This window comes from Anomaloglossus baeobatrachus, chromosome 4 (genome assembly GCF_048569485.1).
Source record: "Anomaloglossus baeobatrachus isolate aAnoBae1 chromosome 4, aAnoBae1.hap1, whole genome shotgun sequence".
Taxonomy (NCBI): Eukaryota; Metazoa; Chordata; class Amphibia; order Anura; family Aromobatidae; genus Anomaloglossus; species Anomaloglossus baeobatrachus.
Genome location: NC_134356.1, coordinates 481,331,744 through 481,345,137, shown reverse-complemented (window position 1 = coordinate 481,345,137; position 13,394 = coordinate 481,331,744). Strand labels below are relative to the sequence as shown.

The 13,394-nt window shown below is 45.3% G+C and overlaps 1 protein-coding gene across 2 annotated transcripts in view; it reads right to left on the bottom strand.

The window, feature by feature from the left end:
- Positions 1-13,394, bottom strand: part of ZNF280D (zinc finger protein 280D) — a 172,797-nt gene that overhangs the window by 109,808 nt on the left and 49,595 nt on the right. For both annotated transcript variants that reach the window (XM_075345745.1, XM_075345746.1), the window contains exon 2: positions 9,941-10,088. In XM_075345745.1, the coding sequence (XP_075201860.1) occupies positions 9,941-10,082 (142 nt within the window). In that variant the 5' untranslated portion in view covers positions 10,083-10,088. The remainder of the gene's footprint in view (positions 1-9,940; positions 10,089-13,394) is intronic.

Here is a 13,394-nt window from a genome sequence, read left to right as displayed (position 1 = left end):
AGGTTCCTTGAGCCCTGTGGTGGAGAAAAACCGCTCCCCAACCTGACAGGCTCGCGTCCGTGGTGACCACGGCCCAGGTTGGGGGGAGGAAGGATTTTCCCCGAGACAGAGATGTGGGTAGGAGCCACCACTGAAGTGATGTTTTGGCTGCAAGTGAAAGAGAGATGGTCTTGTCGAGGGAAGCCGAACTCTTGTCCCATTTGCGAAGAATGTCCCATTGGAGTGGCCGTAGATGGAATTGCGCGAACGGCACTGCCTCCATAGCCGCAACCATCTTCCCCAGGAAGTGCATGCGGCGCCTTAAGGGGTGTGACTGACTCCGAAGAAGTGACTGCACCCCCGCCTGCAGAGAAAGCTGTTTGTCCCGCGGTAGCTTGACTAACGCTGGCTGGGTATGAAACTCCATCCCGAGGTAAGTCAGTGATTGGGTCGGCGTCAACTTGTATTTCGGGAAATTGATGATCCACCCGAACTGCTGAAGAGTCGCCAGAGTGACGGTAAGACTTCGTTGACACGCCACCCGAGAAGGGGCCCTGACTAGGAGATCGTCCAAGTAGGGGATCACCGAGTGGCCCTGAGAGTGCAGGACCGCCACGACGGATGCCATGACTTTGGTGAAGACCCGTGGGGCTGTCGCCAGGCCGAAGGGCAATGCGACTAACTGGAGGTGTTCGTCCCCGATGGCGAAACGCAGGAAACGTTGATGTTCGGGTGCGATCGGCACATGGAGATAAGCATCCTTGATGTCGATCGATGCTAGGAAGTCTCCTTGTGACATCGAGGCGATGACCGAGCGGAGAGATTCCATCCGAAACCGTCTGGTTCTCACATGTCTGTTGAGCAGCTTGAGGTCCAGAACGGGACGGAATGACCCGTCCTTTTTTGGCACCACGAACAAGTTGGAGTAAAATCCGCGACCACGTTCCTGAAGGGGAACGGGAATCACAACTCCTTCCATCTTTAGAGCGTCCACTGCCTGAAAAAGTGCATCGGCCTGTGCGGGGGGTGGGGAGGTTCTGAAAAAACGAGCCGTAGATCGAGAGCTGAACTCTATCCTGTAACCATGAGACAGAATGTCTCTCACCCATCGGTCTTGAACGTGTGGCCACCAGGCATCTCCAAAGCGGGAGAGGCTGCCACCGACCGAGGATGTGGCTAGATGAGGCCGAGAGTCATGAGGAGGCCGTCTTGGAGGCAGTGCCTCCTGCGGCCTTTTGGGGGCGTGACTTAGACCGCCACGCATAGGAGTTCCTCTGGCCAGCGTCCCTGAAGTTAGAGTGATCAAAAAACGTATTGCGCGTACGTTTGGGGAATCGAAATTGGTGTTTCTCCTGCTCAGAAGCCGACTCCTCTGCAGGAGGAGGTGGTGGTGAGAGATCCAGCACCTGGTTGATGGACGAGATAAGATCATTTACTAAGGCGTCCCCCTCAGGGGTATCAAGGTTAAGGGCGAAGTCAGGGTCAGAGCCCTGAGCTCCCACGTCCGCCTCGTCTTCCTGAGAGTCCTCAAACTGGGATCCAGAGCAGCGTGAGGAGGCCGGGGAAGAATCCCAGCGAGGCCGCTTAGCAGGTCTGGGGCTGCGATCCGGGCAGGAGTCCTCCGCCTGGGACCTAGGGGCCATCCTGGGAGCGCGCTGCGGCGCGGACCGAGAAGGGCCTGGAGGAGACAAACTAACAGGGACCGGGGCCTGTGAAGAGCCCGGTCTGGACTGCAATGCCTCAAGCAGCTTAGATGACCATTTGTCCATAGACTGTGCAATGGATTGAGAAAGTGACAGAGAGTTTCTCAGCGAAAGAGGCCAACGCCGGTGACTCTGTCCCTGCAGCCTGCTCAGGGGGAGCAGGGGGATCTACCTGAGCCGAGGGGCCCACAATTGCCCTAGGCTCCGGCTGAGCAAGCGTGGCAGGAGTCGAGCATTGATCACAGTGAGGGTAGGTGGATCCCGCAAGCAACATAGCCCCACAAGAGGTACAGGCCGCGAAAAAAATCTGTGCCTTAGTAGCTTTGCTCCTTGTGGACGACATGCTGTTGTCTCTTAGGAGAGTGACCACTGAGGGTATATGGGAAAAGGGTATACCGCCTTTCCGAACAGATATATATATCTATATATATATATTTATATATATCCCGGCACCTTAGGGGAGACCAGCACCGGGTGACCGGTGTGGCTTACCAACCGCTCACGAGCGGAGTGTGTCCTCCAGATTCCCTGTCGTGGATCCCCCGGAGCTGCAGAGCCTTGCTGCTGAATAGCATCCACCGGCAGAATGCTAAAAATGGCTGCCGGAGCTCTCAGGGGGGGAGTGGAGCCGAGGGCGGCGCTAGCAGAGAGCGGGAATCTGGAGTCCCCAAGTGGTCAATGAGGGGGGAGGGAGACATGCAGGATGCTCCAGCCCTCAAGGCCGACGTCATGTCGGCAATCCCGCCCTTACCCCTGACAGGCAGGTTCGGGGACGGGATTTCTCGGACTAGGCCGCGGCGAAGCCGGGGGCTAAATTTAAGGCCGCGGCCGACAAGCAGGCACGGTCGGCGCGGAGGTCCGCCGAAAAGATAACGGACGGAACCACCGCGGCTTCCGGGGAGAAGGTGCGACCCCTGTACAGTCCCCACATGAGGATACAGAGTACCTTCAAGTTGCAGGGCCCGGTCCCTGGGGATGAAGAAGCTCCAGTCCGGCAGGTTCCACCAGGGGCTGCGGATGGAGCACGGTCCCAGCACATGGATGACCGCATAGGATCCCACTTCTCCCAGAGCCGCATAAGGGATGGTGAAGGAGACTGCATGTGGCTCCAGCCTCCGTACCCGCAATGGGTACCTCAACCTTAACAACACCTCCGACTTAGTGGGGTGAGAAGGGAACATGCCGGGGACCCCATTGGGGACCTCTTTTCTTCCATCCGACATAACTATGTATGAGAATGCATGAGTGGATGTGTGCCTCCTTCCACACAAAGCATAAAACTGAGGAGCCCATGATCCACGGGAGGGTGTATAGGCAGAGGGGAGGGGTTACACTTTTTTAAAAGTGTAATACTTTGTGTGGCCTCCGGAGGCAGAAGCTATACACCCAATTGTCTGGGTCTCCCAAGGGAGCGACAAAGAAAACTAAATCTAGAAACTCAATCTGTTAGTCTGAACACAAAAAGGTGAATTCCAACCACCAGTTATTAGTACTCAATCTATCAACAAATGTTTTTGCCTCCTCCTACGTGCCAGTCCAAATAAAAAATAAATAGTTTTTGAAACGCTTTAAAGATAGAATGTGATCCATCGACAGAGGCGACTGCACAATGTGGAGGGACTCGAAACGTCCCATGAATAAATTTGCTTACTAGGAGCAAATCTCGTCCTTATAGTACAGCCCCTTCTCTGCCGGTAGGTCACACCCTCGAAGGAAAAAATGTTGTGATTCAAAATAAAGTCAATGACCTTGAGCAGAAAAGTTTTCTAAGGATCAGGGATCTTTTCGTCCTGACACATGTTCAATGTTCGAATATAAGGATGTGACATCCAAAGTGAAAAAAGAATATTTAGGAGGAAAAAACAGGATTTCCATAACTAGATGGGATGAAATGCAAATATGGGAGGCTAATTCCATTACATAATTTTGAAGAAATAGATCAATGTAATAAGAAAGATTCGAGGTAATGGAATAAATTCCCAAAATAATGGGACGCTGGGGGAAATGTTATGGATTTTGGGTAAAAAATAAAAATAGGAAGTTTGATAGTGTTTAATGGATAACAATTCCTTCTTCATATTGAGAATATTTTGATGTATGGCATCTTCTATAAGATCATTATATTCCTGATGGTAAAAGGGGGGGATCTTTTGCCAATTTCTCATAACAGATATTGTCATTGAGTAACCTCAATGCTTCCATAATGTAATTAGTTGTTTTCATTACGACTATTCAACACCCTTTATCCGCATTCCATATAACAATTCCATCATTAGATTGAATGGATATAAGGGCAAGACGTTGCACACTGGTTAAATTAGATTTTTTATTTTCATGATGGAATGAACACAATTCTTTAAGCACCAGATGGTAAAAAGTGTCTTAAGAGGCTCCCCGGTGATGTAAAGGGTGAAAATTAGATGGTGCTCTGACATTTACATGTTTGGGTTCAATGTCGGCAATGGGGCAACCCCCATCCACAGTAGTGGTGTCAACATTGTTTTTGATCTCTCCAAGTAGAAAATGTTTGCTAATGGTTAGCTTACGAATATAGTCGTTAATACCTAAAAAAACCCCAACCTCTTATTCAGTAATTGTACCTCACTTTCATTAGTTCACAGTCTGATAATTTAAAAATCCTGATTTTTTTTCTTCCATTTTCTTGATGGAAAGTACAACTAAAGGAATTCAATATAGTGCTGTAAAATGCACCCCTAGGTCGGAAGGCACTCAACAAGCTACTGGGGAAAAGACGATGGTCGTCCGGAGTAGGATGAAGTTTTATGGAGTGCCAGGATCAAAGCCGCAACGTCTGTGTATTGATCAGGGCTGTGGAGTCGGTAAGCCAAACCTTTGACTGTGACTCCTCAATTTCCCTTGCACCGACTCAGACTCCACGACTGCTACATGTATTGCTTATAGTTAAGTGAAAAATTTATTGTAGTACATGAACATGTGTATGTGAACATGAGACATTTAATAATTTTTATGATACAATAATCAAGATATTTGGATAGAACATAAAATATATTTATTGGAATACAACTTTAGAACACAAAAAACTGTAATAAATTGTAAATATGTAATACACTATGTAAGGCATGAAACACATATCCGTGAAAACCACGTCCGTGTAAAACGGGCCATTTTTCGGGTCCGTTTTCCGTTTTTTAGGTCCGTTTTTATGGTATGTGTGGCCTGCGTGTGTATCCCGTATGCTAGCCGTATGTGCGTGTGGAATGTCCGTGTGTGCGTGAGTGAAATAACTGACATGTGTGTGTGTTGTCCGTGTGAAATGTACGTGTGTGATGCAAAATGTCGTTACTAGTACATGTCGGAAGACAGAGTAGCGGGATGAGAATGAACTCGGGTGAACTTCACCCGACTTCATTGTCATGCCGCGGCTCTGTCTTTGTGCCGTGTACTGATTAGCGGTCACCTGTGAAGGATTCACCGGTGACCGCTAATCCCCCGAGTGACTGAAGTGTCCCCCCCTCTCTCATACTCACCGATCCCCGATCACCGGCGCTGCACGGCATTCACACTGCTCCGGCGGCTTTTTCTAATTTGAAAAAGCCGGCCGCTCATTAAACAATCTCGTATTCCCTGCTTTCCCCGCCCACTGGCGCCTGTGATTGGTTGCAGTGAGACATGCCCACCACGCTGAGTGACAGCTGTATCACTGCACCCAATCACAGCAGCCGGTGGGCGTGTCTATACTGTGCAGTAAAATAAATAAATAAATAATTAAAAAAACCGGCGTGCGGTCCCCCCCCCATTTTAATACCAGCCAGATAAAGCCATACGGCTGAAGGCTGGTATTCTCAGGATGGGGAGCTCCACGTTATGGGGAGCCCCCCACCCTAACAATATCAGTCAGCAGCCGCCCAGAATTGCCGCATACATTAGATGCGACAGTTCTGGGACTGTACCCGGCTCTTCCCGATTTGCCCTGGTGCGTTGGCAAATCGGGGTAATAAGGAGTTATTGGCAGCCCATAGCTGCCAATAAGTCCTAGATTAATCAAGTCAGGCGTCTCCCCGAGATTCCTTCCATGATTAATCTGTAAGTGACAGTTAAAAAACACACACACACACCTGAAAAAAATCCTTTATTAGAAATAAAAAACACAAACAAATTCCCTCATTACCAATTTATTAACCCCAACAAAGCCCTCCATGTCCGGCGTAATCCACGGACCTCCAGCGTCGCTTCCAGCTCTGCTGCATGGAGGTGACAGGAGCAGCAGAAGACACCGCCGCTCCGGTCACCTACACGCAGCTAATGAGATGAGTAGCGCGATCAGCTGAGCTGTCACTGAGGTTACCCGCGGCCACCGCTGGATCCAGCGGTGGCCGCGAGTTACCTGACTGACAGCAGCTGATCGCGCTACTCATCTCATTAGCTGCGTGGAGGTGACCGGAGCGGCGGTGTCTTCTGCTGCTCCTGTAACCTCCATGCAGCAGAGCTGGAAGCGACGCTGGAGGTCCGTGGATTACGCCGGACATGGAGGGCTTTGTCGGGGTTAATAAATTGGTAATGAGGGAATTTGTTTGTGTTTTTTATTTCTAATAAAGGATTTTTTCAGGTGTGTGTGTGTTTTTTAACTGTCACTTACAGATTAATCATGGAAGGTATCTCGGGGAGACGCCTGACATGATTAATCTAGGACTTATTGTCAGCTATGGGCTGCCAATAACTCCTTATTACCCCGATTTGCCAACGCACCAGGGCAAATCGGGAAGAGTCGGGTACAGTCCCAGAACTGTTGCATCTAATGTATGCGGCAATTCTGGGCGGCTGCTGACTGATATTGTTAGGGTGGGGGGCTCCCCATAACGTGGAGCTCCCCATCCTGAGAATACCAGCCTTCAGCCGTATGGCTTTATCTGGCTGGTATTAAAATGGGGGGGACCGCATGCCGGTTTTTTTAATTATTTATTTCACTGCACAGTATAGACACGCCCACCGGCTGCTGTGATTGGGTGCAGTGAGACAGCTGTCACTCAGCATGGTGGGCGTGTGTGACTGCAACCAATCACAGGCGCCAGTGGGCGGGTAAAGCAGGGAATACGAGATTGATTAATGGGCGGCCGGCTTTTTCAAAATAGTAAAAGCCGCCGAAGTTTTTATAACAGCCGTGCAGCGCCGCGCCGGAGATCGGGGAACGGTAAGTATGAGAGAGGGGGGGAAACTGACCGACAGACAGCTACAGGGAGAGATAAGACAGAGAGACCGACCGACAGACATAGAGACCGACCGACGGACTGAGGGAGAGAACGAAACAGAAAAAGAAAAAAGACCGACATCACATGAAAAAAAGCACAAAACGTACAGGGAGCAAACAGAGATACGTCCGTGTCACTCGGACGTGCGCACAGACCCATTGACTTTCATTGGGTCCGTGCTGCGTGTTGCGTGCAGAAAACGGACATGCTGCTGTGCAAAACGCACACAGGTACGGATCACGGACAAACAGACATGCATCAAAAACGCACGTGGAGCTTTTATCATACAATAACATTGGTGCACGTTTGGCCGTGTCTCCAGTATACACGGAAACGGACCAAACACGCACGTGTTTCACGGATGTGTGTTTCAGGCCTTTTATACAGTAGATTACATATATATCTTGTGTGTGTATGTATGTGTGTATATATATATGTATACATATATATATATATATATATATATATATATAGAGAGAGAGAGAGAGAGAGAGACTGCATATATTACATATTGTATTACATATTTACAATTTTAGTTGTTTGTGTTCTAAAGTTGTATTCCAATAAATATATTTTAGGTTCTATCCAAATATCTTGATTATTGTATCATAAAAATGATTAAATGTCTGATGTTCACATTGTACTGCAGTAAATGTTTCACTTAAATATAAGCATTATACTAAATGTTATTATTTAGTATGTTTTTGTTGAAAAGAGTTTTTTGCCACTTACACTTACTTACATAGTTATATATAACACTATGTAAGTGGCAAATAACAGTTTTCAACAAAAACATACTAAATAACATTTGTGCAGTCTATGAATATGTTCTACGAAATAGAATTGCCTCCATCAGATCCTCCTTCGCAGATGACCTCAAATCTGACCTAATAATTTTAAGGCTGGAGAACAACCTCTCTACAGTAACTTTGGTTGGAGGCAAAGCCGTAACCACATGGGCAACATCGCTAACAATTTCCAGGTATAAAGGAATTGCCTCATGCACAGTCAGTTTTGATGAACGGTTGAATTTTTCTATTTCTTTGAGAGCAAGTGAAAAATTTTACTGAAATCTGGTCAATCTGCTTGCTATAGGAGACGGAGTGAAATCTTTTTCCTTGTGGCAATGCTTTGCCTGCTCCATGTCATCCAAATACTTGTCAACATTAAACTCCTCATCTGATGAGAATGAAGATATGGCAGCAGTAGCACTGTCAGACCCCAAGTCCTCTTGCGCCTGGCAGTCCTGTAGCCGCTCATCCTAACTGCTACCTCACTCAAAGCTTCTTTTCCTTTAGTAAGCTGTTGATCATCAAGCAGTATACGATCACTTGGGTCCACATAAACAGCTGCCAGAAGAATTTTATTTTTCAATAGCTGTGTCTCTCTCCGTTTCATTGAAGCAGAAATGCCATCTGCGATTAAACCTTCTCTTTGGGACAGGCAAAATAGCAAGTTCTTCCACTCCCTTATGAAAATGCCAAGAGTTAAATCCTCAGCTTGTAATTTTTTAGTCACGGTAAATAGGTGATTAAGCAATTCCTTCAATTCAGCCACCTGTGTCTATTGACCTTCATTTAATGTTACTTGAGGGTTCACCATATCTATAAGAAACAATTTTAGTTCAAGCAGTCGCTCAGTCATTAAACAAGTGCTGCCTCACCGAGTGGCTTGATCAACAATTGCCCCTTTCCCAGCACGTCTCTTCAAGATGGAATCAATTTTAGGGGTTCTGGCGGCAATAACCAACTTCCTCACTTTTCCAATTAGATTTCCAGCATGTCCGCCCAGTTTCACACATCCGTCTTTTTGCCGGTTTGGCGGATGCGGCGCATGCCAGTTCATTACGATACAGTACAGTGGCAGCGCCGCAACTTCCGGGTCACATGACAGCATGTCACCGGCATTTGTCGTGCTGCCACTGTACTGTATACACTGTACTGGAGTGCGCCGCATCCGCCAAACCGGCGAAAAGCCGGATGTGTGAAACCGGGGTCCCTCTTGCAGACTCTCTCTTATTGCCAGCTGCAGCGTTCGCTCAACACAGCGCATGTGATGAATATGAAAGTGTTTTGAAGCAGCTTCAACAAGATCATCTAATCCTAAAGTATCATTTTTCTGTTCTTCTGTTGTAATATCTGTTTGTTCCTCAGTTACATGAACTGCACTGTGGCCTTCCATCTCTAACACACTAAATCCTAAATTTTCTTCTAGCTGTTGTTCATTACTCTCATTCATCAATTTAATTGTACTTATCAAGTTTGAAGCATTGTCCTTTACAATAGCAAGAACCTGTTCTTTTTTGAATTTGTAATCTTGCAGAACTTTTTCCACTAAGGCCTGGAGAAACTGTCCGGTGTGATGAGCTTTACTATCTTTTATTGCCAGTGTCTTGCTAACAATTTCTTTCTTGTTACAAACATATCGAACATTGATGGCAAAATAGTTCAGTGAAATGCAGTGACTCTGGGCATCCCAGCAAAGGCAATGGGTTTCAAGATAGGACATTCAGACACATCGTGTTGTGAGGATCCTCACAAAGAATGAGCATGTCAGTTTGTGTGGCCTTTTTCTAATCTGCTTTTGCTATTGAAAGCATTATCTATGAGCTCAAAAACCTTTCAGGTGATGCGGTTTTTTAAAAAGCTGATCTGCTTTTGCAGATGATGAACATATCCTCAAAAAACGCGGCAAAAACGCTGTGTGTGAATGTAGCCTTAGATCAGGAATAGAACAGCCATTTATAGGACATTTCATAACTTTCCCAAATTCCTATGAAAAAATATTCTGCACATTCTGCATTGCACTACTGTCCCCAATTTATTATATATTTTAGGAGTCGGAGTCGGTGCATTTTATACCGACTCCACCAAAATGAGCTCCGAATCCGACTCTACGACTCCGACTCCACAGCCCTGGTACTGATATTGATTGGTCGAAAAGGAAGAGCAAAACATCATTCACTTGTTTTACTGTAACAATTTTGTACATACAGTTATTTACTCTAAAGAGAGAGAAAAGAAGCCTTACTTGTATTGGGTGTCTTTGAAACACTAATTTCTCGAACAAAAATTGGTTCGTCATCATCTTCATCGTCAATGACAATTGCTTTAGATTTCTGCTGCCAAGGTTCTAACTCTTCTTCTTCACATTCCATTAACAACTCAGCCATCTTTTACTGATAAACACAAAATGGAAGAGTTAATAATTAGTAAGTAATCTAACAGAATTCGATATTTTGCAATAATCAAAAATAATATTTACAGAAAATGACATTTTCAGTAAACACAAAAAAACAAGTATGTTACACCGCACAGGACTCAAATGGCACATGCTACACAATTTAGTTTTTATCCCAGGGCTGCAATGTCACATTTTTTTTACAATTATCAAATGGTGCTTGATTTTTTTTTTTTTAGGGCAAAGTGAAAGTATGGGGTAAATATAACAATCCTGTGATTTCAAGCTGACTCCCGTAAGATGCCAGAGTCCTAGCGCAAAAGGGTTCCCATAAAAGAAAATGATGTTTAAACCAGCTCACAGTAGTATACAAAAATAAAGGCATACTCCCCTCATTGATCCCCATCATTCCCATTCCAATGCCATCTACTATTCACTATTCCAATTACGGGGACATCTAGCCACTATAACCAGTCACTGGTAGCATCAGACATAAGGTAATTGAAGCAGTCACATGCTGTCTGTCAGAGGAATCAGCGAGCATCAGAATAGGAGTAGAGGGAGCAATGAGGTGAGTACACTTGTTTATCTTTGCACACTATTTTTAGTAAATATATATATTTTCTTTATTGCACAAGCACTAAGGACACATGAAGCGTGCACCTTGCAGCGTTTTTTCAGTATTGACTGTTAATAGCAGCTTGGTTTTAAGAACAAAACTGCTGTTTACCTGCAAACTCGTGCCGCCATAAATAGTCTATTCATTGAAGAACGCACGATTTTTCAGGTAAACAGCAACTGTATATGCAAAACAGCATGTCCATTAACAATCAATGTAATACTGCAAGCTGGTGTGGTCTCCAGCCAATGTGGCCACCAGGCCCATGTGTCTATACACTCACAGAAGTCAAACAAGTGACTTTCATGGGAACATTGCTCTTTCAGTTCTGTCTAAAGAGGAATAAAAACAAAACCATTTTAATGATGTACCTAACAATATTATTATTGCAGAAGTTGGCATTTGTGAATTAGTAAAACTTTATAATATACTTTATTAGGCCTTGTGCGCACTTGCCGGATTTTACCGCGGATTTGCTGCATGTTTCGCTGCAAAAATGTTCATAACCTTTTTGCAGTGATTCACCAGCCAAACCTATGGGAAATAAAAATGCTGTGCGCACTAGGCGGATTTTGACAGCTACCGGTTTTGCTGCGGGATTCCCACAGCAAAAACAATTGCATGTCACTTCTTTTCCGCAGATAGCTGCGGGATTTCACTCCATTGACTGTAATGTAATCGTGAAATCCCGCAGGGAATAACGCAGGTAGCAAATTCTGTGCGTTTCATTGCGTTTTCCTGCGTTATTGCCCGCGGTATTTCGCGTAATTAATAATAATAATCTTTATTTCTATAGTGCCAACATATTCCGCAGCGCTTTACAATTCAGGAGGCTCATATACATATCATATACATAAACATATACATAAACATATACAAATATTTATCTATCTATCCATTATTTATCAATCTATCTCTCTATCTATCCATTATCTATCTATCCTTCTATAGATAATAGATAGATAATAGATAGATGGATAATAGATAGATGGATAGACAGATAGATAGATAAATAAATAGATAAATAATGGATAAATATCCATTATTTATCTATTTATTTATCTATCTATCCCTCTATTTATTTACTTATCTATCTATCTGTCTATCTATCTATCTGTCTGTCTATCCATCTATGTATCTATTTATCCATTATCTATCTATCTATCTATCTGTCTATCTATCTACATCAGAAGGAAATGACCTTTTTTTTTTTCCAATGTGCTTTATTGCATTGAATCCATTAAAACACATGTACCAACCCGCGGAAAAAACGCACCAAAAGCGCACCAAAACGCATGCGGATTTCGGTGCGTTTTTTTTCCGCGGGTGCAGAAATCTTTCAGAGCCTGCAGAATTTTCTTAAGAAAATTCCATTTTCTAGTGCGCACAAGGCCTTAGGCCCTGTGCGCACTTACCGGATTTTGCCGCGGATTTGCTGCATGTTTCGCTGCAGAAAATGTTCATAACATCTCTGCAGTGAATCACCAGCAAAACCTATGGGGAAAAAAAAATCCTGTGCGCACTAGGCGGATTTTGACAGCTGCATGTTTTGCTGCGGGATTCCCGCAGCAAAAACAATTGCATGTCAATTCTTTTCCGCACATCGCTGCGGGATTTCACTCCATTGACTCCAATGTAATCGTGAAATCCCGCAGGGAATAACGCAGGCAGCAAATTCAGTGCGGTTCACTGCGTTTTCCTGCGTTATTCCCTGCGGTATTTCGCGGTTTACCTCCGGTAATGTACATCGCTTGCCTGCGGTTTTGCAGGGAAGTGATGTCATTACAGGAAGAGGAAGCGGAGCAGAAAGTAAACACACACACATCACAGACACACAGACATCACAGACATAGAACACAGACACATAGAACACACATAGAAATCAAACGGAAATAAAGAAAACAAAGAACGTGGGCTCCGCTGTATATTTACCGTCCAGCTGAGGTAAGCACACAGCGGTGGCCCGGTATTCTCAGGCTGGGGAGGGAGAGGGGCAGGGTTAATGTCCCCCGCCTCCCTCCCCTCTCCCGCAGCCGAAAATATCAGCCGCAGCTGCGCCGGGACTGTCGAATGCATTATGCGGCAGTACCGGAGTGTCCCCGGCTCTTCCTGCCGCCGTGTAGCAGTGGAAGTCAAGGTAATACAAGGAGTTAACGGTGGCGGATCACCGCCATTAACTCCAGGCTTGATCATGGCAGCGTCTATGTGACAGCTGACAAGATCAACCCGTAAGTAAAGTGAAAAAACACACCGAAAAATCCTTTTATTTTAAATAAAACACAAATAAGCCTCGTTCACCCTTTTATTAACCCCTCCCGAAACAAAGCTCCAACGTAATCCACAGCTCCGGCGTAATCCACAGGTCCTGCGATGCTTACATCCAGCCGCGACTGAGACAGACACTGCTGAATGCAGCCTCGCAGCGAGACAGACTGCAGAGAGGTAACTCCAGGGCATTTTCCACGGCCGGTAATGTGAACTCACTGCCGACCGTGAGAAATGCAGAGTGTGCTCACAGGGACTCTATCTATCTATCTATCTATCCCTCTATCTATCATCCTTCTATCTATCCCTCTGTCTGTCTATCTATTCTTCTATCTAGTCTTCTGTCTATTTCTCTATCTCAGAATGAAATTACTTTTTTTTTTTTTTCAATGTGCTTTATTGCATTGAATGCAATAAAGC